This window comes from Astyanax mexicanus, chromosome 12, assembly GCF_023375975.1.
Source record: "Astyanax mexicanus isolate ESR-SI-001 chromosome 12, AstMex3_surface, whole genome shotgun sequence".
Classification (NCBI taxonomy): Eukaryota; Metazoa; Chordata; class Actinopteri; order Characiformes; family Acestrorhamphidae; genus Astyanax; species Astyanax mexicanus.
Genome location: NC_064419.1, coordinates 39,725,615 through 39,749,974, shown reverse-complemented (window position 1 = coordinate 39,749,974; position 24,360 = coordinate 39,725,615). Strand labels below are relative to the sequence as shown.

The 24,360-nt window shown below is 38.5% G+C and overlaps 1 protein-coding gene across 3 annotated transcripts in view; it reads left to right on the top strand.

Moving 5' to 3' along the window:
- Positions 1 to 23,707, top strand: part of si:dkey-70p6.1 (uncharacterized protein LOC570575 homolog) — a 51,074-nt gene extending 27,367 nt beyond the window's left edge. Inside the window, exons 2-8 of one of the 3 annotated variants that reach the window (XM_049485750.1) lie at positions 3,005 to 3,105; positions 3,654 to 3,875; positions 5,756 to 5,813; positions 8,424 to 8,511; positions 8,795 to 9,360; positions 18,670 to 18,804; positions 19,842 to 23,707. In XM_049485750.1, coding sequence (XP_049341707.1) covers positions 3,742 to 3,875; positions 5,756 to 5,813; positions 8,424 to 8,511; positions 8,795 to 9,360; positions 18,670 to 18,804; positions 19,842 to 20,396 — 1,536 coding nt within the window. In that variant the 5' untranslated portion in view covers positions 3,005 to 3,105; positions 3,654 to 3,741 and the 3' untranslated portion in view covers positions 20,397 to 23,707. The remainder of the gene's footprint in view (positions 1 to 3,004; positions 3,106 to 3,653; positions 3,876 to 5,755; positions 5,814 to 8,423; positions 8,512 to 8,794; positions 9,361 to 18,669; positions 18,805 to 19,841) is intronic. The other 2 variants (XM_049485751.1, XM_049485749.1) reach the window with 2 other exon arrangements.
- Positions 23,708 to 24,360: the final 653 nt, after the last annotated feature.

The following is a 24,360-nucleotide window of genomic DNA, read 5'->3' as shown; positions in this document are numbered from 1 at the left end:
AGTGTTAAATATGTCAGGTCAAGAAAGACTTTCTTTATTTTATATATTTTTTATAAAAACAAGTATTTATGTTTAGTAAAATCAAGAAAGACCATATTTTATTTTTTTATAAAAAAAATATTTATGTTAATTTTTTTATTTTTATAAAAAAAACCTTATTTTTTTAGGAAATAGTTCAACTTAATAGAGATAAATTGTTGATGTTAAAAATGCATTTTCCAATAAAGGGAGTATTGGCAAAACTGGTTATAATGTTTATGTTAAGGCGGCGGGAGGTGGTGTCTGCAGCTGCTGAAAGTAACTAATAAAGTAACTTGTAAAGTAACTTAGTTACTTTTAAAATCAAGTAATCCATAAAGTAACTAAGTTACTTTTTAAAGGAGTAATCAGTAATCAGTAATCGGATTACTTTTTCAAAGTAACTATACCATCACTGGATTAATATAAACAAACAATATACAAGGAGTGTATATACTATACATATTATATTATATATACAATTGATATGTACAATTTAGAAAAAAAAACACTGTGAAATTCCTCAATATATTAAGCTATTTTACAGTGGGATTTTTCAAAATAGTTTGAGACTATGACAAAAACATTTATAATTAATATTATTACTTAATTCTGTTACACAAAAATGAAATTTATTACTTTAGGTCTTTAAACTCATGTAGTACTGATCAGATTAAAATAGAATACTTTTTGTTTGATGGAGTGGAATGATGTTCGTTTTTTATTAAAATTGTATTGTTTACAATCAAAGTTAAAATCAAAGTTTCACAGTTAATTAGCCAAAAACTTTGTCTATAAAAAAATATTTTGTCTCTTCAAGCATATCAAGAATCAGTGAAATATAAATACATTATATGTCCAAATGTTTGATAAAGCTCCTTTTATAGATGCACCGTAACCAGAAATTTTGGCCAAAACCGAAATAAACAAAATAAAATATTTGGCTGAAGGCCAGTACTGAATAGCAAACTCAGTTTTTCTCAAGTTTTGATTCATTTGAGTTTTTTTTTTCACCACTGAGCTAATTAAATAGTCTAAATGTAGTAAATCATTTTTCAACACTTTTTAATACCCCATTAATAAACAAATCTCAATACATTTACCTCAGCAGTGCTATTCTGATCCTTACTCCAATAGCATGTTGAATTTGATCTCACAGTAGAGGTAAAGCTCGCAGTCACACACTATTAGGGTAAATACTGTAAGCGTGGGTATCACCTGAAAACCTTAAGCAGTTGACTGTGGATATGCATGGTATTGTGAAAACTGTAGTGGTTTAGTCGTAAACTGTGGTAACTGTTGTCTTATTTGTCCCCTAAGACCCTTCTATTGCTTGACTGCTACTTTCTTTTAATCCCTCTTTTTTCTTCATCTCTCACTGTTCTCAGCTATGCACTGGAAATGACTGAAAATAAACATTTTACGGGTGCCAAACAAAGGACAGACAAGTGCGGGTATCAAACACTCTATTTATTAAATAAAGGGTCAGGCTTAGAAGAATATTCAAGGACAGGCAGGGTCAATAACCAAATGGCAGCATAAAGACATAACATACCAGAGTGAGCAGGCAAAGAGAGGTCATACACGAGAAATCCACAACAGGACAAATAGGAAAAGGCAAGAAAACGGTCAGAATGCAAAAAAAGCTTGGCAATGAGAAAACAAACAAACAATAAAGGGCTAGACAAAAAGGATAAACAGAGAGGCAAAAAGGGTCAGTAACAAAGGGTCAAAAACGAAAGAAATGTGAGGTAGAAGAGCTAAGAAAATAGATTAAATACCAGGTGAAGAGTGAAGGAAAACATGGGTTATATATACTAAGGATTCCAGGTGTAAGCAATGATGAGAAGCATGGCGAGCTGGATCCAGAGGGTTAAGTGCAGGTGCATGCTGGGTAATAGAGTCTTTTCTGTGACAGAACTGACAAAACAAGTATTTTATTTTTCTGGCTCTATTTCAGCTTGTTAAATGGGATTAAGTGTCTGTGTTAAAATATTGTTATTATCAGTATAATGGTTACACTTTACTGCTTAATTCACTACTTGCACTGTATAAGTCGTGCTTGCAAAATAAAGGAAAAGCCTTTTTTTTTAGCCTTTTTTCGGTTTGTTTCTTTGTACCAGACTTGTACTGATCTGTGAGGTCCAAACTACCCAAACAGGTCTCAGAACAAACACAACATTACTGTCAGCAAGCTGAGGGTGAGGATGAGTGAGATATGTTTACCTACCTGCATTGCTTGTTGTTTACCCGTCAGAAAATTGAAGAACCGGTGACACAGGGATGACTGAAGTTCCAAATCTTTCAACTTGGTAGTGAGTTTGGATGAGATTATAGTGGTGAGAAGAAACCCGAGTTAGCTTTATGTGTACCGTCATCGTTACTGAATATCATGATCGCCTAAAATAATTTTTGCATGTTTCATGTTTAGTGGCTTTTAGCTTGTCCCTTGAATTTTGATATTCAAATATCAAAATCAAAGATCAAATAACTTGTTACTGATTGTTTTAGAGATTAATGTTGGCTCTTCCGCTCCTTCCATGCCACGCATTTGTTGTTGATGTTTTAACATGAATAGTTTCAGTACTGCATCTTTTCAGCCTGCCTGAATTAGCTGAGGCTTTACGTTATCAGGTTGTGATCTTCCCTAGCAACAATAATTTCCCTGTTATCTTACTGAAGGAAAATGTTCAGTGTATGATCTGATAAGAATGCGTTTAGGCGTGCATGCCATTGCCTTTGCTCCATCCCAGCAGGAGCAGCACTCCTGGCTATGGACAGGTTTAGTGCCTGATGCTTGTGAATCTGTCAGCGTGAAAAGATCAAAAATGCCCCCCGAACGGAGGCAGCCATGGATAATAGTGTGAGTCGAGGGCTGAGTGACAGTCAATGGGGCGAAAATGACAGAGTGAAAGTGAGAGAAATGGAGATAGATGGAGCTGGGGCTTCTTCTTCTCTTACACACTCTTGCGTTTCATTCACACAGAGCAACACAGGGCTTCAGGGAGGGAAGGAGCGAGTGAGACTGAGAGACAGAGAGAGGGAGAGAGGGAGAAGAAGCCTGCAGGGACTCCCATTTATTCAAGTGTGAGTTGACGTTTGGTCTAACGCTGTTTGTTGCCCTTTGCAACAAGGTACTATGTAGTAAAAAACTATGTAGGAAAACACTGCTCTAAATTTGGACTTGATGTTACTTTTTTGTTTTGTAGAATCATCTTGCTTCTTTTAATTTAACTCTGCAAACATTGTTTTAATATTGCATTTGCATCGTTAAAAAGGTTTGTATGACTGTTACTGATGCTGTTATATAGGGCTGAGGAGTAGGAGGAGTTTAGGGAGGAGCTTGGTCTCACTCCCACTTAGGTTACATGATAACCCCACCTGTGGTATCTAGGCAGATACATCCAAGATAGCTCTCTAGTTTGGACTGGAGTTGTTATATGGAGGTGCTGTAAATAAAAGTAATCAGTAATAAATTATGCAAAACAGCATATTACACTAACATTCACAAACTAGGGGATAACAGACCTTTATGTCACTTATATTCATATCCTTGCAAGTTTTTAAAAGTATATTACTAAGAGTACAACGAAGTGAAACTTATCTGTAACCTTTCTGTCCTCTCTGTCCCTCAGGTCCTGTGGAGTGTGTGTTTTAAAGAGTGTGTGAGTGTGGGAGAGAGCCGGTGGGAGTGAACGAGCCAGCGTGTGTGAACACTTTCACATGGCCTCGATGCAGGACGGGGTGAACTTCACTGCTCCCCCCTACGGCAAGGTGTTGCTGCTCGGGGCCATCGCTGCCGCCTCGGCTTTCGTCGTCACTATCCTCATCGTTGTGCTGTGTGTGGGCTGCCAGAGGTGAGTTCCTACCACACTGAACTCTTACAGGTTTGAAGATACTTCCACAGACCATAGACTTAAATACAATCAGTAGTTAAAGCAACAGTCTGTAGGTTTTGGGAATTTGAGGATTTAGAAAATGTGTAACTTAGCTCCTAAATAGTTACTATCCTAGCCCTATACAGCTCTTTTAGCTCAAAAACAGACAGTTTGTGAGGGTTGCAAACTGATACCAAGTATATAAATATTATGATATATATATCATAAATATAAATTATTTATTGTTCAATTTAAATCATTTGGTCCTTTCACTTATTCAGCCACGATTATTTTCTGATTTTCAGTTTTAAGGGGACATATTATGCAAAACATACTTTTTGCATGCTTTTGTACTTCCACTTGGGTCTCGACTGCCACTATAAACACTCCAAAAAAAACAAAAAAAAATCCATCCATACGTTTTCTGTGAGTCACTTAAAAGAGTTTCACAATCAGGAAACCTGCATAGAACCACCTTGCCTCCACCCCTCATCCATCAATCTCTAACAGAGCCCCACCCACTATATCACTTAAAGATCCAGCATTTCGGTCTGTTCGTTGAAAAGCTCCAAAAGTACAGCAGACTTTGTCTGATGGAGGGATCTATACCTACTGCCTGTGGCAAGTCCGCAGATCAGGAAGATGTCAGTATTTCTTAAATAGTGACTTTTGTGTTTCTATAGCAGTTAAACATGAACTAGCTTGTTTGTGTTTTGCCATTAAGCACAAGCTAACAGTAAGGTGTCGTACACGCTCATCATAAACATTGGGCGTGGCCAGTAACAGCTTATTTGCATAAAAGTGACAGAGCCCTTAAACGGCTTATTCTGAAAGGGACTGAGACTGACAAAAATAGAGCTGGGTGAGATCACTTTAGAGTTTAATGAACATATTTTGTATAGCCCATAGACTCACATGTAAGAAGAGCTATAAAATGTTTCCTTTAATAACTTTGGTTGCGTTCCTTGCAGATAATCAATGATTTTCCCTTCACCTGTTCTAACTGATCAGTGTGTATTTCAATATCGATAACAAGGGTTTCTCAGAGCCTGATACCATGAAATGTTAAAAAAGTAACTTTCCTCTTTTAGCAGTAAACCTATATAATGTTAGCTACTTTTAAATGTAAAGGAAGCAGATTTAAAAACTCTCTCTATGTTGAGTTCCACAGCACAGCTCCTTTAGTTCATAGAACTGTACTATCAAATAAAATATGTATGTGCCTCTCTGCCTGCAGTCAGTCGCCTGAGCAGAGGAGTCTTTTCATGTCTAGACTTTAAAATCTGGAGCTTTTTCCGCACGTCCTCAGGTCTTATCTAATCAGTGCGGGGGAACTCGGAGGTGACAGCTGACTGATGTTTTACCGACGAGAGTAAACAGATTTCAGCTCAAAGAGACCGAAAAAGTACTGAACCTCAACACTTCAGGCAAAGAAACAATGCAGAGCTCCAGAAAGGTCTACGGAGTAAGTAGGCGCACAGTTTATAAGGAGAGCCCGAGCCTGAGCTGCTGGAATTCCTGTGATGACATGAGGCACTTTTCACTCGTCTGTATGAGCCGTGCCCTTGTGTACTGAATATAATCTGTAATTGCTTTCAAATAATCATGACATATTAGCCCTCTTCGCTAATGGCCTCACTGAAGCTGATTCGATTACGCTACATGATTGAGCAGAAGACTTGGCCCACATCCCGTTCTTGTCTAGGGAGTCAGAGGCTCCATGATCCTCCTCGCTAATATATCCACCCTCTAAAAGCCTGCAGCCGTCCCTGACATCTGCCTATTTGTTTGGGGACTGATAATATTGGATGGGTGCTGTGAATGATCCGTGTGTTCTCTGCTCATTATGTTTTCAACAGGAAGGGGAAGAGTCACAATGGTACTGGTGAAGAGAGAAAGCACAGACTCATGGACATGGTGACCATCTCTTTCACTCTTTTTGTTGTGATGGAGCTTGTTAGCTTTTGTTGTGTGTCTGTAGACTGGGAAAATTGCTGTCTAGACACTGTACTAAGAGAAGCTGTGGTCAAGCAAGTGGTACACTGACTTGTTTAAAAATGTCAATGTTTAGACTGTTAAGATCATTTTTTTATGTACAATATAATGTGCCATAAAATTCTTTGGAGTGAATCAATAGAAGAATCATTTCTGGTTCCCCAAAAAGCCTTTAAATGAACGGTTCTTTAGAGAACCATTTTGTGAATGTGTTTTGTCTATATGTGAGATCCTCCACATAAACGTAAAAAAAAACATTGCCTTAGAATTGTGTGTTTTTAGTCCTTTGTTTTTAAGAAGGAATTATGTGAACTTGCAACTCAGTTAGGGCTGCACGATTTTTAAAATCAGATATTTATTGTTAATGCGATTTTCAAGTTTCAGCCCTAAACACATTGTTTATGTATCAAATTGTGTTAAGATATTTATTTGCACTATAAGGCACACTGGATTATAAGGTGTACTATCAGTGAACATCTGTTTTCTGGTCTATTTAAAAATTGAATATTTTCATACATAAGGCACACCGCATTATAAGGCGCATTACGCAACACTAGTATGGAACATGGGGTGTCGCCATGTTTTCCTTCTAATTTTGCAGGTCTTGCCATTGGGTGGCTAAGCTAATTAAACAAAACATTTTCTTTTAAAGTGGATGTTAATCTACACAGATTTCTCTCCTGAAAAATGTAAAAAAATCAATTTGGGTGAGTAAAGTGATTTCGTTTATTTACACTAAGCTTAGATTTTCATATTTCCACTAAGACTAGCCGCGGCTAATGGCACCCGAGGAACCCTGAGTGTTCCGATAAGCCAGGGCAATATTAGCTTGCAGTTCGTCACTTGTAGCTTCTTTTAACACTGTAAATGTGCAGGCTACAGTCTGATATACTCACTTCTGAACAGCAAAAGAGCTAGCACTTAGCTTGTTTAGCAGCTAATGCTAATACTGCTCCAACAGTCCTAACCGGGCTTAGCAACAGGCTACAGGCCGATAATACTTACCTCTGAACGGCAAAAGTGCTAGCGCTTAGCACGGTTAGCGGCTAATGCTAATACTGCTTCAGTCCTGAGTTTCAGGAGAACTAACCTGAAACTCGTGTATAACGCTGCACGTTAGCCGAGTGGCTTTACTGCTTCTTTCATTCCCAGTGTTCTCGTTTTCTGTTACATATCTACCAGAGGCAGATTACATCTGCCCAATATGGTTTATTTTACCTCAGATTTATTAATTCATTAAATATCATTACATGGCCATTGATTTCTGGAGACATCTGGTGAAAATCTTTGTATTTTCTAATTTCCCAACATGTATTGCAGAGAAGCAAAATATTGCAATACATTTATTTTTCCAATATCGTGCAGCCCTACAAAGAGATGTGTTTTTTAGATTGTCTTTATTAACTGAATGGAATACTGCTTTTAAATATAATGTATCCTTGACGTCAATCATGGGATAAATGCTTTGATTAATAACAGTTTTTACCCTAATCCTGTGGTGTTTACTACAGTAAGAATACTCTTTACTTTTCAATTATAATCATGCACCTCCATACTGTAATTCATGATCTATTAAAGCAGAAACATACTTAATAATGCGAGTACACAGATTATAAAATGTGCCACAATGCAACTCAAAACTGTCTTTTTCTGCATCTTCATCAAAAATTCTAAAAAGACCTGTATGCCCAGTCAAGAAAGGCAGCCTAGCACGGGGTGCTAACACCAAATAGACCTAAATACAGTGTGAAAAATCCTCAGTAATCCAGTCTCTAACATGGACGCAGTTCATTTCAGGAAAATGCTAAAAATCTGAAAAATATAGAGATTTTGTAGCTATTTTATACATTTCAGTGCATCATGTTCAGTCATAATGTAATGGAAAAAAGTACACCTAGTTTGATAGTAAGCAAAAATTATTAAATATGAACTGAGTGGTTTTTGATTTTTTGCCAGTCTGCATGAAAACACTGGAAAATCTCCATTAAAAATCTGCACAACAAATAATTTAAACATCATCATCACACTGTGCACAAGTGCAATAGTTACATTGCAGAACATGCAACATAGGATCCTACTGCAGTGTGATTTTGCAGTGCAGACAACTTATATTATTAAAAGAAAAAGAAAAAACACCTAAAAGTAATGACATATCTACCTCAATCTTTGAGACATGGAATATGCATTATTATGAGTTATTTGTTGAATCATTGACATGTGGAGATTTTTTTTTAATCGCAATATATATTGCAAAAGAACAAAATATCGCAATGTAATTTTTGCCCAGTATCTTGAAGCTCTGCTCCATTCTGTCCGAACTTGTGTTTTCTAAAATATAATTCTTGTGTGGACAATTGATCAACTGATATGACCTGACTGTTTCTTTAATGACTTTACTTTCTTAAACCACTATGTGGTATCGAGTACAAAAAGTTAAAATCAAAACATTTGTGGTACATGCCTGCATTAAGTATGTTTCTGCGTATCTGTGTATTCAGTCCATTATTCTGATACTGCTCTCTGTGTTTCTAGAGTATATTGCGGCAGTCCAAGCTGCGCTCCATCAGTAAGTCAGACACCAAGCTCCATGAGATGAACAGACTCAACTGCAATGGCAAAAGTATGTACATTCTTGCACTTCTTGCACTGCTTGATAGCGTTACTGAGCTCGCCAAGCTGCCTTGAATTTGGATGTAGAGTCTGGGCATGCTGGGGATGGGACGAGTTTCTCGTTCTCCGTTCTTCTGGAGTAGAACCACCCGTAGATGTTCCACTGTGTGAGGGTTGGCGCTGTCTGTGCCGCCTTTGCCTCTGCAGTTTAGCCCACAAAATTTTGTCCTTTCTTTTGATATACTATATCCCCTGCTGGCTCTGTGGGTATTAAAACTGTGTCTTTTCCTCAGAATCTTCAAAGAAGAACCGTCCAGCCAGCATGGACCTGCTCCTGCTGCCCAGCCGCCGCTCCAACTCGGACCTTCGCTCGCAGGGCCGCCAGCTGCCCCAGATCCCGTCCGGTGAGGACGGGGAGCACACGTACGCGGAGGTGGGCCGGCGCTCCTCCCCCACACGATGTCCTGAAGACTCTCTTAGGGGTCGAGCTGGGGAGACGGACACGCCCGCGCCCCCAGCCGTCCCTGCTAATACCCCAGCCCCACCTGACCCAGATGGCGACGGTTTAGAAGGCATCCCAGAACCAGAGACCATTCCCCAGGTGGTGAACCAGCCCCCGCAGCCCCAGGAGACGGCCGAGTACGCGTGCATCAGGAAAGTCCGCAAGGTGGACAAAGCCGCCCAGAAGAGGGACAACGGCACAGAGACGGAGGAGGGGCTTGGGCAGCAGCAGCGGCACAGCAGTGGAGATCTTCGGCATGCTCCGCCTTCTCATCCAGCTCCACCCCCACCACACCCACACAGCCAGAAAATGCCGCGCAAAAACGTGGAGACCTTCAACCTGCCATCCTTCCCTAAGGTAAATGGAAATTAACTTAAATAGAAATATGTCAAACTGTGTGTGATATTTGTTTGGATGGAATGTATTTCTTAGAAATTAGTTAATTAGATAGATGTGAATCTGAACTACATATGTCCAAATTACATTTTGTATTTTACCATTATACCCCCCAACTGTACTACCCAGTTAAATATAAATAGAATGTATTAATGTATTAATTAAATGTTTAATTTGATAATTAATCTTTTTATGACCCTTAACCCCTAATAAGGAAGAAAGGTTGCAAAAACCCTTTGTTTTTATTACTGACATTACTTGTAAGTTCTTAAAAAATATTTTTTGACTTTTGTCTGTATTAGTTAAAACAGAAAAAATGCCTGTAACATAGACTCTGCGTCCATGTTACAGGCATTTTTTTCTGTTTTCTTTTAGCTGGAGTGGTACCTATACTGAAGAAGATTTGCCATATTTTATATTTGATTTGTACATTTGTTTATATATTGTGCTGCATGGAAGTAGCTATAAAATTACAGCCCAAAACATACTGCATAACATTGTGTTAATTACAGTTCATTTCCAGCACTTATTTCCAGTCTCTGTATATCAATTACAGGCTGTCTTGCATGTATTAGACACCAGGCTACAGCGCTTATTCTTCTGAATGGGTCGCACGAGTGAAGAGGGGACGAAAAGTGTGTCACCCAAATGCTCCCTAATTATGTGCTTCTGTGAGAAAACGATTCCAGTTCCTGACACTGGCAAGAGTTCCGTCCACTTAGCATTCCTATTGAGGCATACCCAGCAGCCCTCTGCCATCAGGATGACGCAACAAACAGAAACCCGCAGCCGGAGTGAAATACCTGCATACCCATCAGTCAGACGCAACTCATACACAGACACACAGGCGCTCAGTATGCAGACAGGGGAAGTGTGTCGTAGATAAAAGCAAGACACTGCCTCATCACTGAACCCTGACTTTAAATGGTTAGACCTGGGTTGTGTGCAATAAACTGCGGCGTTCTTCAGCAGATTTTCACATTTGAGCTCTTTATATTGCTTACCAGTGAGAGAGAGAGAAAGAGAGAGAGATGAAGATGGCACTGAGAAAATTTAGTATAGAAGTTTAGATAAATATGACAGACTTCACTGTCTCATGTATCCATGAACAATCAGAACCCTATTTTAGCAATCAGTAGTGTATCATTTAATTATGCATCACCAGCTGGATTTAGGGCGTGTCAATGTGTCTTTGGTATTGTGAGGGTGTGAAAAGTACTAATTTTCCTAATTAATGATGGATGTGTTTTGTGCGTAACGTAAAATAAACCAATCAGTGTGCCAGTTGTCATTTCCTTTAAAAGGCAGGTGAGCTCTGACTTTGGTGCTTTAACATCTTACGGCACGGTGCTTTGAGCGTCTCAGCAGAGAATACTGACCTGCGTGTTCATGCTGTGAAGGTACGCCAGCAGTTTATTTAAGAGAAAAGCAATTTTATTTTTTCTTTATTCTGTTTATTGCAGGGTTCCTACGGGTCCTTAAAAAGTTTTAAAATGTCTTAAATTATAATCTGGGTAATTAAGTTTTTAAATTTACTGTAAGTTTGCTGTAAGTATTACATTTTTAGATGGTGTATTTAATTCAGGTGGGAAAACAGTGGCCTATCGTACACATCTAATCCGGGGAGACAACTAAGATTAGCTAAGAGCTAGCTAACATTAGCAGCGAGTTACCTAACATATTTACTTTAGTGCCAAGCTAGCTAACATACTGACTATAGCAGCGAGCTAACTAACATACTAACCTTAACTAGCTAAAGCGAGCTAGCTAACATACTAACTTCAACTAGCTAAAGCGAGCTAGCTAACATATTAACTTTAGCGGTGAGCTAGCTAACATACTACCTTTAACTAGCTAAAGCGAGCTAGCTAACATATTAACTTTAACTAGCTAAAGCGAGCTAGCTAACATATTAACTTTAGCGGTGAGCTAGCTAACATACTACCTTTAACTAGCTAAAGCGAGCTAGCTGACATACTAACTTCAACTAACTAATGCAAGCTAGCTAACATATTAACTTTAGCGGCGTGCTAGCAAACATACTACCTTTAACTAGCTAAAGCAAGCTAGTGAACATACTAACTTCAACTAGCTAAAGCGAGCTAGCTAACATATTAACTTTAGCGGCGAGCTAACAAACATACTACCTTTAACTAGCTAAAACAAGCTAGCGAACATACTAACTTCAACTAGCTAAAGCGAGCTAGCTAACATATTAACTTTAACGGCAACCTAGCAAACATACTAACTTTTGCTAGCTAAAGCGAGCTAGCTACAGGGATAAAACTAAGGTTAGCAGAAAGCTAGCTAACATTAGCAGCGAGCATCATGACACGCCTTGCACAGGGTGTACAATAGGGGCCTTATTGTTAAAGAAATAGTTTCAAAAATAGTGGCACCAGAAGGAAGTGTCTGATTGCAATATTTTTCGAAATTAGGATTACTAGGAAGCTTACCAGGAACAGTGAATGATTGTGTATGCCAGATGTATCAGCTTGGAGTTGTAGAGGTTCCTAATTGAGTCCTGTGATAATTCATCCCATGCAGCATGAGTATTCTCATGCAGATTTTATTGTGGAGGTCAAGTGTCAAGTTCAAAACCATCCCACACATTTGTAATTAAGTATACATCTGGTAGAGTGCCTGGCCATGGCATAGTATCTGTGTTTTCAAGGTAAGCTCTTGAGATGGCAGCAGTATGTGGATAAGCATTGTCCTGTAGAATAATGCACTGTAATGTGTGTTCAGAAAAGGAAGGGCCACTGGTTGCAGGACCTTATTAACATAATGTTGGGCTGTAATGAAGTCCACAGCGACTCCACACATGGGTTTGTTGGTCTTCTTTACAAAGACAAATGTGGGACCCTTTACTAAAAATAACCCGCTGCCATTCTTGAGTCTGGCACAGCTACCCACCAATTTCATTCATGTTGGTTTATTCCTTCTGAGTGCAACTATTTTTTTTAACAATAAGTGCATAAATAAATAAAAACACACCCTTCTGATCACATTCTTTTTTGCCCTTTATAAGAATGATCAGAAACTGCAATCACAAGCAGAAGGCCATTGTTCCCGCCCCACTGGCAGCTGTAGAGGAGACATTAAGCTTCATGTCATTAGATCCACTGAGTGGTTATAGATGAGCTAGTCAATCAGCGGTGCAAAAACCACCTGCATTACACTGACCTTAATGCTCCATTAGAGGACACGCTTAGCAAACCACTGGCTTCTAACTCTGGAATCAGGACTGTTTAAAAATCATTTTCATTATGTTTAACTCAATTATGGGCCGGTTGAGTATTAATGGAAATTGATCATATTTAGATTGGAGATTAATCTTCTCGTGACCCTTAGTCTCCAATCGGGAGGAAAGGGCTTTATTGCTTGCTTGGGTAAAAGACGCACGCACACTAAGCTACACTTGTCTTGGTTTTTTATGAGGCGTGATGAAGACTCCCGCATTGTCCTTCCACTTCTGTTGGCTAAACATCCTTTGTTTACATGGAAAACATAACTATTGAAGGTCATATATTGAAGACGTTTTAAGACATTTTACACATCAAATCATTTCCAACCTGCTAAAAAAACAAGAGAACCTGCTCAGGCTGGTTAAGCTTGTTGACCAGCTTAGCTCTTGACCAGCATAGAGCATGTGTTTGTTTGAGTTTGATGTTTTTTAGCTGTTCTACAAACATTATTAACCTGACCATGCTTAACGGTCAATATGGTCAACACCACAAGACCAAGGTAGTTTTAAGTTTATTTATGCTGTAATCACTATCCCTGCAGGCATGTAAAACAGTATTAGATGTTATCCTGACGTCATGTGATGGTGATGTGATGTCACAACCAACATTCAACCTGAAATTACAGTCTATTTACGTTGGTGGCCAGCTGGGAAGTCATTCAGTTGATGTTGCTTTCACACTACATGACTGATCAGCAACACTGGGTCATGAATTACTCAATTTTTCCATTTTGGGAAATACTTGGGAATACTAATCTGGTTTCTCTCCAAAAATACATTTTGGCATGAGAACACTTGAGAACAAAACATATATGAAAACTAGTGATACCAGGCAGAAGATACTTTGATTATACATATAGTTCTCTCTACGTGATCCCACTGGCTGTAGGTAATTGCTTGTCTTGACTCATAGTTGCTGACTGGTCTGGATATTAAACCTGCTAGATGTTTGGTGTACGTCTGTGACACATCTACAACCCCTGGCAAAAAGTATGGAATCACCAGTCTTGGATGAGCACTCCTTCAGACATTTCATTCTGTAAAACAAACTCTGATCAAAAACATGATACAATAATAAGGTCATTCCAAAGTGCAACTTGTTGGCTTTCAGGAACACTCAAAGAAATGAAGAAAAAACATTGTGGAAGTCAGTGAATGTTACTTTTATTGACCAACCACAGGGAAAAAAATATGGAATCACTCAATTCTGAGGAAAAAAGTATGGAATCACTCAAATTGAAGGTAGAAAATAAGGACACACCCAGTCAATTTCCTTTCCCTAAATGGACACCTGCCTCAGATTAGATCTGCTCGTTAGTCTGCAGTTAAAAACACCTGCAGTCATGACACCTTGGAGGGCTGCTGGACGAATTAAGAGTGGCAAGAACCATGGCTCCAACAAGAGAAATGTCTCTTGAAACAAAAGAGAGGATTGTGAAACTTCTTGAAGAAGGTAACTCTTCACGCATGGTTGCTAAAGATGTGGGCTGTTCACAGTCAGCTGTATCCAAGATATGGACCAAATACAAACAGCATGGAATGGTTGTTAAAGCCAAGCGTACTGGTAGACCGAGAAAGACATCAAAGCGTCAAGACAAGCAACTTAAGGCCATTTGTCTTGAAAACCGAAAAAGTACAACTAAACAGATGAAGCATAAATGGGAAGAAGCTGGAGCCAAAGTATGTGACCGAACCGTAAGAAATCGCCTAAAGGAAATGGGATTTCAATACAGGAAAGCTAAAAGAAAACCATCATTGACACCTAAACATAAAAGAACAAGACTGCAGTGGGCTAAGGAGAGGCAATCATGGACTGTGGATGACTGGATGAAAGTTATCTTCAGTGATGAGTCAAGAATCTGCATTGGACAAGGTGATGATGCTGGAACTTTTGTTTGGTGCCGTTCCAGTGAGATTTATGAAGAGGCCTGCCTGAAGAAAACAACCAAATTTCCACAGTCCTTGATGATATGGGGCTGCATGTCAGGCAAAGGCACTGGGGAGATGACTGTGGTTAATTCTTCTATCAATGCACAAGTTTACATTGACATTTTGGACAGTTTTCTCATCCCTTCAATTGAACAGATGATTGGAGATAATGAAATAATTTTCCAAGATGACAATGCATCGTGCCATAGGGCAAAAACAGTGAAGGCATTCCTTGGAGAAAGACACATTCAGTCGATGTCATGGCCTGCAAATAGTCCAGATCTCAACCCAATTGAAAACCTGTGGTGGAAATTGAAAAAAATGGTCCACAAGAAGGCTCCGACCTGCGAAGCTGATCTGGCAACTGCTATCAAAGAGAGTTGGCACCAAATTGATGCAGAATACTGTTTGTCACTCATCAAGTCCATGCCTCAGAGACTGAAAGCCGTTATAAAAGCCAAAGGTGGTGCAACTAAATACTAGTGATGTATTTTGAATCATCTTTTGTTTATCTGTTTTTCATGATTCCATACTTTTTTCCTCAGAATTGAGTGATTCCATATTTTTTTCCCTGTGGTTGGTCAATAAAAGTAACATTCACTGACTTCCACAATGTTTTTTCTTCATTTCTTTGAGTGTTCCTGAAAGCCAACAAGTTGCACTTTGGAATGACCTTATTATTGTATCATGTTTTTGATCAGAACTTGTTTTACAGAATTTAATGTCTGAAGGAGTGCTCATCCAAGACTGATGATTCCATACTTTTTGCCAGGGGTTGTACAATCAGTTTGCTGCTGAGCAGAGGTTTTTTTTGGTGATCTGCAAAAAACAGTCGGTGACTGGGGAAACTGTTCTAAAATTGTGTAGCATTACCAGCATAACCAAGGTGGTTGACCAGCATGACCAGCCTCAGTAATCTGGTTAACTATTATGGCCAACATGACTAAGCTGTTTTTTGTTTGCATTCCCAGCTTTTCAATCACCTTGACCATCAAAGACCAACTTAAACTGGCCTTGATCTAAATTTCTCAGCAGGGTTGTAAATTATTTCCAACTGTTGAATATTTTTTATCACCCATTTAAAACAAATGCTCTTTTGTCAAGTCAAGACAAGCAATTACCTACAGCCAGTGGGATCACGTAGAGAGAACTATATGTATAATCAAAGTATCTTCTGCCTGGTATCACTAGTTTTCATATATGTTTTGTTCTCATACAGAGTTCCCCAATGGTGGAACAAACTACCTTCCACTACCAGATCAGGAGAATCTCTCACTATCTTTAAGAAACTGCTGAAGACAGAGCTCTTCAAAGAGCACTTACTCTCTTAACACCTCTAACACACTAACTACTTCTAACCTCATTTCCTTCTTCCTCTCCTTCACTCCTCTATCCTATTACTCCCCTTGTCCTCCTTTTATCCCTATCCAAAGATGTTTTACCTTGAAACTTATTTTACATTGTACTTGACTATTGTAAGTCGCTTTGGACAAAAGCGTCTGCCAAATGTAATGTAATGTAAATGCTGTTTTGGATGCACATGATCCAAGAGTGTCAGTCACACATTAATGAAATGTGATACATTAACACAATTCCTGCCAAAATAAGGAAAATAAACAGATTTTATTTGCGTGGATTCACTTGACACGTTTGAATCAATTCAGCATCTGAAGGAGAGCAGCAGTCTTACACTGGCGAGCTCTGCCTTTGTGGTTGTTGTTCACCTTTGTCGATGGGGGTGGATTTTATTTGCTTCAACAGGTTTATTCAGGCACAATTTATTCTAACAAATGTTAACAGCTCTCCACTTCAGAGAATCAAAGTATCCACAAGTCATGAAAAACACATTACTTGTCACATCCTGGTCTCGTCTCGTGTCTGTGTGTCTTCCCCACGTGACCTGTGCTCCCCTGTGTCTCCTGTCTCAGTACTTTTCCACCTGTGTCTCATTTGTAGCTCCGCCCCTTCCCCAGGTGTTTCTAATTATAGTGTTTCCTGTTTCTTTAAATAGCCCTCGTCTACCACTTTGTCTCCGTCGGTCTTTGCACCCTCTCCTGTTGTTTTGTCTTTCTGTGCTTCGTAGTTTCTCTGTTTTTCATAGCCTCTGTTCATTGTTATTTTCCCTGTTTATTGCCCTGCTCAGATTAGTCTTCCTAGTCCTGTTTATTTCTAGTTTCCCTTGTTATTCTCTTGTATATACCCTGCTTTGTGTTTATTTTCTAGTTTTGCTCCTTATATATATTCCCTGTTTGTTTATCATTATTATTATCTCTAGTTTGTTTATGTTCTCTAGTCTCCCTCGTTTATTTTGGTTTATTATCTTTGTTACGTGTTTACTTGTTTCTTTGTTTATCTTTGTTATTTATTTATTAAATATTTCCTTTTGTTCTTACCTGCACTTGTGTCCGCCTCCTCGTCTCCCTGCCTGGGTCTACGTGACATTACTGACCTAGAACATGTTGAACAGGCTGGTGTTACAGCATCCAGTTCATATAACTAACAGGATCAGATGATAACAAACACAGTATAAACAAATGTATTAATTTAAACTGTTTTTGGTTCATGTCTTGAAATAGTGTACAATAACCTGAATGTTTTATAAGAGTGCAGCATACGATAACATGCCCATGTATGCCATCGGCCTGTATTTATAGGTATATGTTTTAGTAAAATGAACATTGTTGTTTTATTCTATAAACTAAAGACAACATTTCTCCCAAATTCCAAATAAAAATATTGTCATTTAAAGCATTTATTTGCAAAAAAAATGACAATATTTTTATTTGGAATTTGGGAGAAATGTTGTAAAGTTTTAAGAGTTCAGAAATCAATATTTGGTGGAATAACCCTGTTTTTTATCAGTTTTCATGCATCTTGGCATGTTCTCCTCCGCCAGTCTTACACACTGCTTTTGGTTAACTTTATGCCACTCCTGGTGCAACAATCCAAGCAGTTCAGCTTGGTTTGATGGCTTGTGATCATTCATCTTCCTCTTGATTATATTCCAGAGGTTTTCAGTTTGGTAAAATCAAAGAAACTCATAATGTTTAAGTGGTCTCTTTTTTTTCCAGAGCTCTATGAGTATGAAACTGTAATGGAACCAGTAGGGGTTAAAATGGGCACATCTGAGTTGAACACTGCACATAGAGGATAAACGTGCTAGCTCATGTTGGATTATGGTGGGCTGTAATGATGGGGTCATTTGGGAAACCCAACTGGGTTCCCTGTCCAACATCTACCAACCCACTCAGAGCCCATGCCCACCTGAAACTCAGATTCCAATCGTCCCTAATGACCATGTTGGCTGGGTCCTTGTCCAATTCCACACTGGATTCTAGGGATACACCTAAATGAAAATTATTGGTTGAAACCTGGCACGATGAATCATTTGGCCAAAAGTGTTATAGTGGAGGTTCGAACCCCTTTTTTGTCACTAATGCAAAAAAAATAAATAGTCTAAATATGTAGTTTTTTCTGTTTTTCACCACAGAAAAGCAATTATAAAACTATTATTTACTGACCACTGAACATTTTTAACATCTAGCTTTTTGCAATTTGACTGCATCATCAAAACACTGTTGTGTTTTTTTCTGTAAAAACTATTCTACTTCTACTGGATACTTATTTCTAAACACATGACAAAGAAAAGGTGTAGCATTTAAAATAATCGCTCAGATCAGAAAATTTGAAAAGGGAAGCTAATTCATGGTTGTGAGGTTAAGAGGCTACTTGCTCTTAAGATCACAGCAAAAGCAAAAACTCTTATGTAAAATATTGTACATCTCAGGTTAAATCACTTTATTAAATTAATAAAGCTGATGAGGTCATTGTTGGCTGATACTGAAGGTATCAATATTGTTAACATTCCCGAGTTATACATGATTATACTCCTAGAAGCTCAGTCTATCCAGTTTCGTGTATTTGCCCCTATTTGGAAAAAGTCATTGATGGAGATCTTTCAGAGAGTATGACTACATTGTTTTGATCCACATGTTATTTCAGGCAGTGCTGTTGGAAATCAGAAACATACTGTACATATATGGAGCTGCCTGAAAGCATATTTAAACAGCTTGTTCTCTGTATCATTTAATCAGGAGGCGGTGTTTATTGGAAACGGAGAGGAGTACATATGGAAGCCCCCGGAAGATGATGACATCATGTTCCAGCACAAGCACATAGGCCCTCTGAGCCCACATATGGGAGACAGCATGGCTGCTTCTGCAGCTGGGGTGCGTGAGTTTTCACATTTCAGTCTTTCAGTCCTATAAAAATCTTTTTAATGATCCGTAGAGATCAAGGTGATGAAGCTTTCACTCAGCATGCCAAGGGCACATGGACACTGTCCTCACAATCATAAATAGATGATTAGATACAGATTTGTGAAGGGGCTTGTACAATGACATCCCAAATAATAGCAGTACTGTGTCCTATAACTTTTGCCAAGCCCTAATGGAAACTAAGAAGCTGTGATCTGTGGGACATGTGTGTGAGCTCTTTGGTATTGAATGTGGATGTGATTCACTAGCCAGACACCACTAGTTACATTCATTACCACCCACTGCTCTGTCCACTGTGGATGATAATGCCTTATATTACATGTTCCCAGTACATATGTGACACTGTGGATCAAGGAATGTTAAATAGGTGCAAAACTTCAGAAATTAAATATCCCATCCATCCGGCACCCAAGATCAGGTCATGCCCGAACTACAATAATTCATTAATAAATCACCTTGCCATAAGCACAGCATCTCAGCCTTACTCACAAGAAAACACCTCACAAGTTGTACAGGTGTGGGTGTTCCAAAGCCTTTCCTTTCTGTAGCACTTCATGATAAATTTATACACTTCTGTCCCATGACTTGTGACATGTCAGTATATGTGGTTTCTTTTCAGATTAAATTATTGACAACATCATAGATTAGTCATAAATTCTATTTTAATTTTAATAGAAAGTCCCCAGTAAAATGCTTTGTAGTCCAAGACTAGGCTTAATCCCTGTCTGGAAAATTCTCATTTAAGTTCAGTTTTTGTTAGCAATGCTAGTCTAAAGAAATGCCCCTTTATTAAACTAAGAACACGCCTCAAACATGGATGATTGCTTGTGTCTCAGATAAGTAATTAACTAAATTATTTTGATTTTTACTATTTTTTCTATACTATTGGTTCAAAATGGTAAAATACATTCAAAACAATGTTTAATTAATTAAAAATCAAAATAATGGCTATTGCCTGCTGGTAACCAATAAAGTGTGCTGTTCTCCAGATCTCAGAAATGTACTCTAAAGTGTGTAAACCCAATAAGAAGAAGCGAGGCATGCCCGGCTCCCCCACGGCTCCCAGAGACATCACTGGCTATCGGACCTTGGCTCGCTGTGAACGCGGGGAGCGCGATGGGGGCTTCAATGTGGTGGTCAAGCCACAGACTTGGGCACCGCAGGAGAGCAAAGGCTCACGGGCGCCCCCTGGCTCCATGGAGGACCACTGCTACGAGGCCATCAGCACCGAGGAGAGCGAGTTGGCCTACGACCCCATGGAGGGCGCAGGGGGCTGGAAGAGGGACAGGCCTCCGCCCAACGCCAGCGCCACTCTCCGGCCCAAGAAGAAGAAGCCCCAGCAGCCCTTGCAGCAACCGCCTCCGCCTCCTCCACCCCCCCAGCAGACACCCAAGCTGCAGCACCTGCCCGCCAAAGCCCTGCTGCTGCCCGGGGAGAACCTGTACGAAAGTATTCCCGACCTAAAGCAGGGCTCAGCCACCTCCAGCACCACCACCATCTTCACCTTTAACGATGGAATGGAAATGTACGTCACTGGCCTGTAGAGGGAGGAGCTCTGTGATAAAAGTGATATTTACGTCCGAAACTCTTCCCCCTCTCTGAGCCAAATCGGGGAAAGAGATGTGACGTGAAAACTTCGTAGAACATGAGGGAGTTTTGCTCTTCCTCTTGCACTCATTCACACATCCTGTTTACATTTCAGTTCCCAAGTAGCCCCACTCATTGCCTTATGGAAGCAGTCTGGGAAGGGGACTTTTATTATGGAAGATAACAGGCTCGAGTCTGGAAGGGAAAAGCTGTTGTGCTGTACATCGCCTGGTATACACACATTGCACTACCACTGTATATCTAACATGAAGTACCAGTATGTATTGTGTATTGGTTGAGTTTTGAAAGCGTGCCAGAAAAAAATAATACGATAAAATGCCTGGGGCGGAAAAGCACCCAGGAAAAACTCAGTTATTCACTCCGATTCATATCTTTAATAAGTAAAAAGTGACCGATCACTCACCAAATGTTTAACATATCACTTTAACTTTAACTTATTGCACAGATAACTGCATTAGAAGAGGGATTCCCAAATTAAGACACACCCCAGGAACCTGGTTTTTAACAGCACACTCACTTACCCATTTCTTATTCATTTGGGTGACCATCGGAATTGCGGGTCAGACTTTAATTTAACCTCTAGTAATTTCCAAAGGAGAGAAAGAAATGAGCACAAAAAAGCAGTTCTACCGGAAAGGTAGAACATACCCACAGAGAAAAATGTGTAGCACGAAAAAGTGGGGTCAGATTCACAAAAAGTGTCCTAAGAAGAATTGTTCAAGAAAAGTTAATGATTAAAATGTAATATATATATATATATATATATATATATATATATATATATATATATATATATATATATATATATATATATACCTTTATTTCCTTCTTAAGATTTGTTTTTAATTCTAGGAGCAAATAAAAAAAAATCGTATACTTTTTTCCTGCCTCACAATTGCCATACACTTGAAATAAATCTTTAGTAATTTTGTAAGTGTCCAATTGGTCACTTTCATACTAATTATAGTTGTACGCACAAATTTACCTAATGGAGATATAAGGCCGATGATGGACTAGATGACTTGTATCATTCAAAGCATTGAGAATTTGTTTTTTTCATTGGTTTTAATGTTTCAAGTTCGTGGACCCCAGATGGTTAAAAAGTAATTTATTCTTTGGTAAATTTGGTGAATGATGACAGTAAACATGAGCATCCTTATTTTAGGAATTTTCATACTTTCTTCTTAGGAAAGCTTTGTGAATCTGGCCTTTGACCCTTATTAAAGCATTAGCAAAAGATAAGCTAGAGTAAATCAAGTCTAACTTTTAAAAGCTGTTTGACAATGAACAAAGATCTTTATCTAAATTAAAATATATAGAAAACTCAGTCCTGTTTTGGAATCCAGCTTTATCCAGAAGCTTTAGAAAAATGTGTTGCTATTTTTGTAAAGTAAAGCCTCTATTTCTGTAGAGAAATTATATGGGGAAATAACTTAAATAGATATAAAAACTATAAATTCTCATTCACTGAATCACACAAGTGCAGTATTATATCACTTATATAAATGATTAAAAATGATGCCCTATTTTGTTCACAAGCACAGAATCTTATATACTGTAAGTCTTCTCTTTTAGCACTTAATCCCTTATCAGCCCCTCGTGTGATGGAAAGGTGATTTGAAAACGGTGATGTAATGAGAAAAAAGAAAAGTAATGATATGATAATTACTGTAGCAATTACGGAGAGCATTAGGAGAATTAGAAGAAGCTCAGGGAGAGTGAAAAATCTAATGGTAATTGAATTAGTTGCACACAAGCACTGTTTTTTCCTCTGAAGTGAAACAAAATGATAAGAAGTTATGACGTTTTAGACAGAGGACCCTGGCGTGCTGATGTGCCCATTCAAAATGGGGTTTTATTTGTTTTTTTCATAGTATTTCCTTTTTATTTAAATGTTTTATTTAGTTTGAGCTCATAACATGAACACTAGACTGGCTTTGTTTGAGTCACCACTGCCATAAAGTACAGTACAGTAAGTGTTTTATTTTGTCAATACTGTTAATGCACTTTGCCTGACAAAAAGATGCATGCTTTCAAAAAAACACAACAAAAAATGACAAAAAAAACAACTTAACAAAGGAAAAAAGAAGCACTGTTATGTGGTATCTGAGAATGGTTTATTTCTTGCTGTTGTCAGTTGCTTATTTGATTTAAATGCCTTTTCCTCCATTAAAAGAGAGAAAGAGAGAGAGCACAATGTTGTTTTGCTGGGGAATCGGCGAGCCTGCTGTTAGGATGACGGCTCGAGGAGAACTCGACCACATGGACATAAGGGGATAAACGGAAGCAGAATGCTGTGACTGACCACAGTATAGTAAACATATCGTAGACAATCCTTCTCCCTTCTGCCAGTCTGGATGACTGCGATTGGCCCCGCCTATCTTGTAGGTGAACTAAACAACTGTATGTATGGTTAAGGTGGACTTTAAGGTTACCCAGCAGTGCTGCAGCACACCATTAAATGATAAAAGATATCTATTGTATTCTGTATAATAATTGGGAACTATTATTGGGAATTATTATTTAAACACTATTGAAACAGTGGTATTATGATGGTGGCCTACAGTGATGATTTTTAATGCCCACCTGCTGCTATACAGCACAAAAAAAAAAAAAAACAGGCCGGACAATGTGTTATATTTGATGTTCTTTAAAAAGAAGAAGAAAAAAGGTTAATCCCTACAAAAAGAATTAAAATTTCCTGTGAAATTGACTGACTAAGCTAGCCTATGTGGCCTGACCCTGCAGACAAAAAAAAAAAGAAAAGAAAAAACTGGAGTCCAGAACAGAATTACTGTCATGTATGTTGGCGCGACATTGTAAATATGTTACAAAGAAAAGAAGAAAAAGGAGTGAACAAAATGAAGTGGCCCTATGTGTTCTTGACGGTATATGTTTCTTTTTCCGGTTGTTCTTTTTGGAATGATTTTTTTTTTTTTAAATGTTCCCTCTGGTGAAAACTTTGCTCTGTGAGTTTTGAGTTTTGACGTGTTTCGGGGTCTTTTGATTTCCTCTCCCCTGCCATTTCAGCTGTAATGTGTATTTCCCAGATCAACTGAGTATTAGTGTGGCAGCTGATGTCGTGCGTTTGCTTATCAAACAACAGGGTGGTGTGTATTCAAGCCGTGTAAGTACTCATGTGCAAAAGATTGTAATGTTTTTATAACAAAAATGACTTCATAAAAATGTCGGGTCAAGTTTATACTTTTGTAATAAAGTAGCACCTAAAAAATGCTTTCACATGCTGGATCCTGCAAAACATGATGTTCTTTTTTTATTTGACCTTTTTTTAAGTTTGCATTTATAGTGTGTTGCTTCCTTGAGAAGAAAAAAGGTGTGTGTCTTAATTGTCTACTAATTATTAACACTATTTTTTGAGTATGAAGTCTGTGATATAGATAAAAGTGTCAAAGTCGCGTATACTCAGTTATCCACAATACTTTATCTTTAGTCAATTTTTAGTGTGGCTGCAATGGACAATATTATCCACAATGCAGTGTGAAACGGAAAGGAATATGCTACTCACATTTATTAGAAAATGGTATATCTTATTGTATATTTTGTTCTGTTACGAGTGGGTCAGGTTAGACACAGCAGTGCTGCTGGAGTTTTTAAACACCTCAGTGTCACTGCTGCACTGAGAACACACCACCACCATGTCCAACTGTGTGGTCCTAAGCATAGAAGAACAGGGTAAAAGGAGGAAATTAAAGTATGCAGATAAACAGATGGGGAGCTAAAGTCTGTAATTATTGAACTACAAAAATGCTCCTATATGCTAGGGGAGTTGGTCATAGTATTCTGACTGGGTCAGTGTAATGTTTATTAATTTAATTTTCTGACCGTTTGAGGCTACATACAAAATTAGAAAATTTGATGTAAAAACTCTTTTTTTTATTA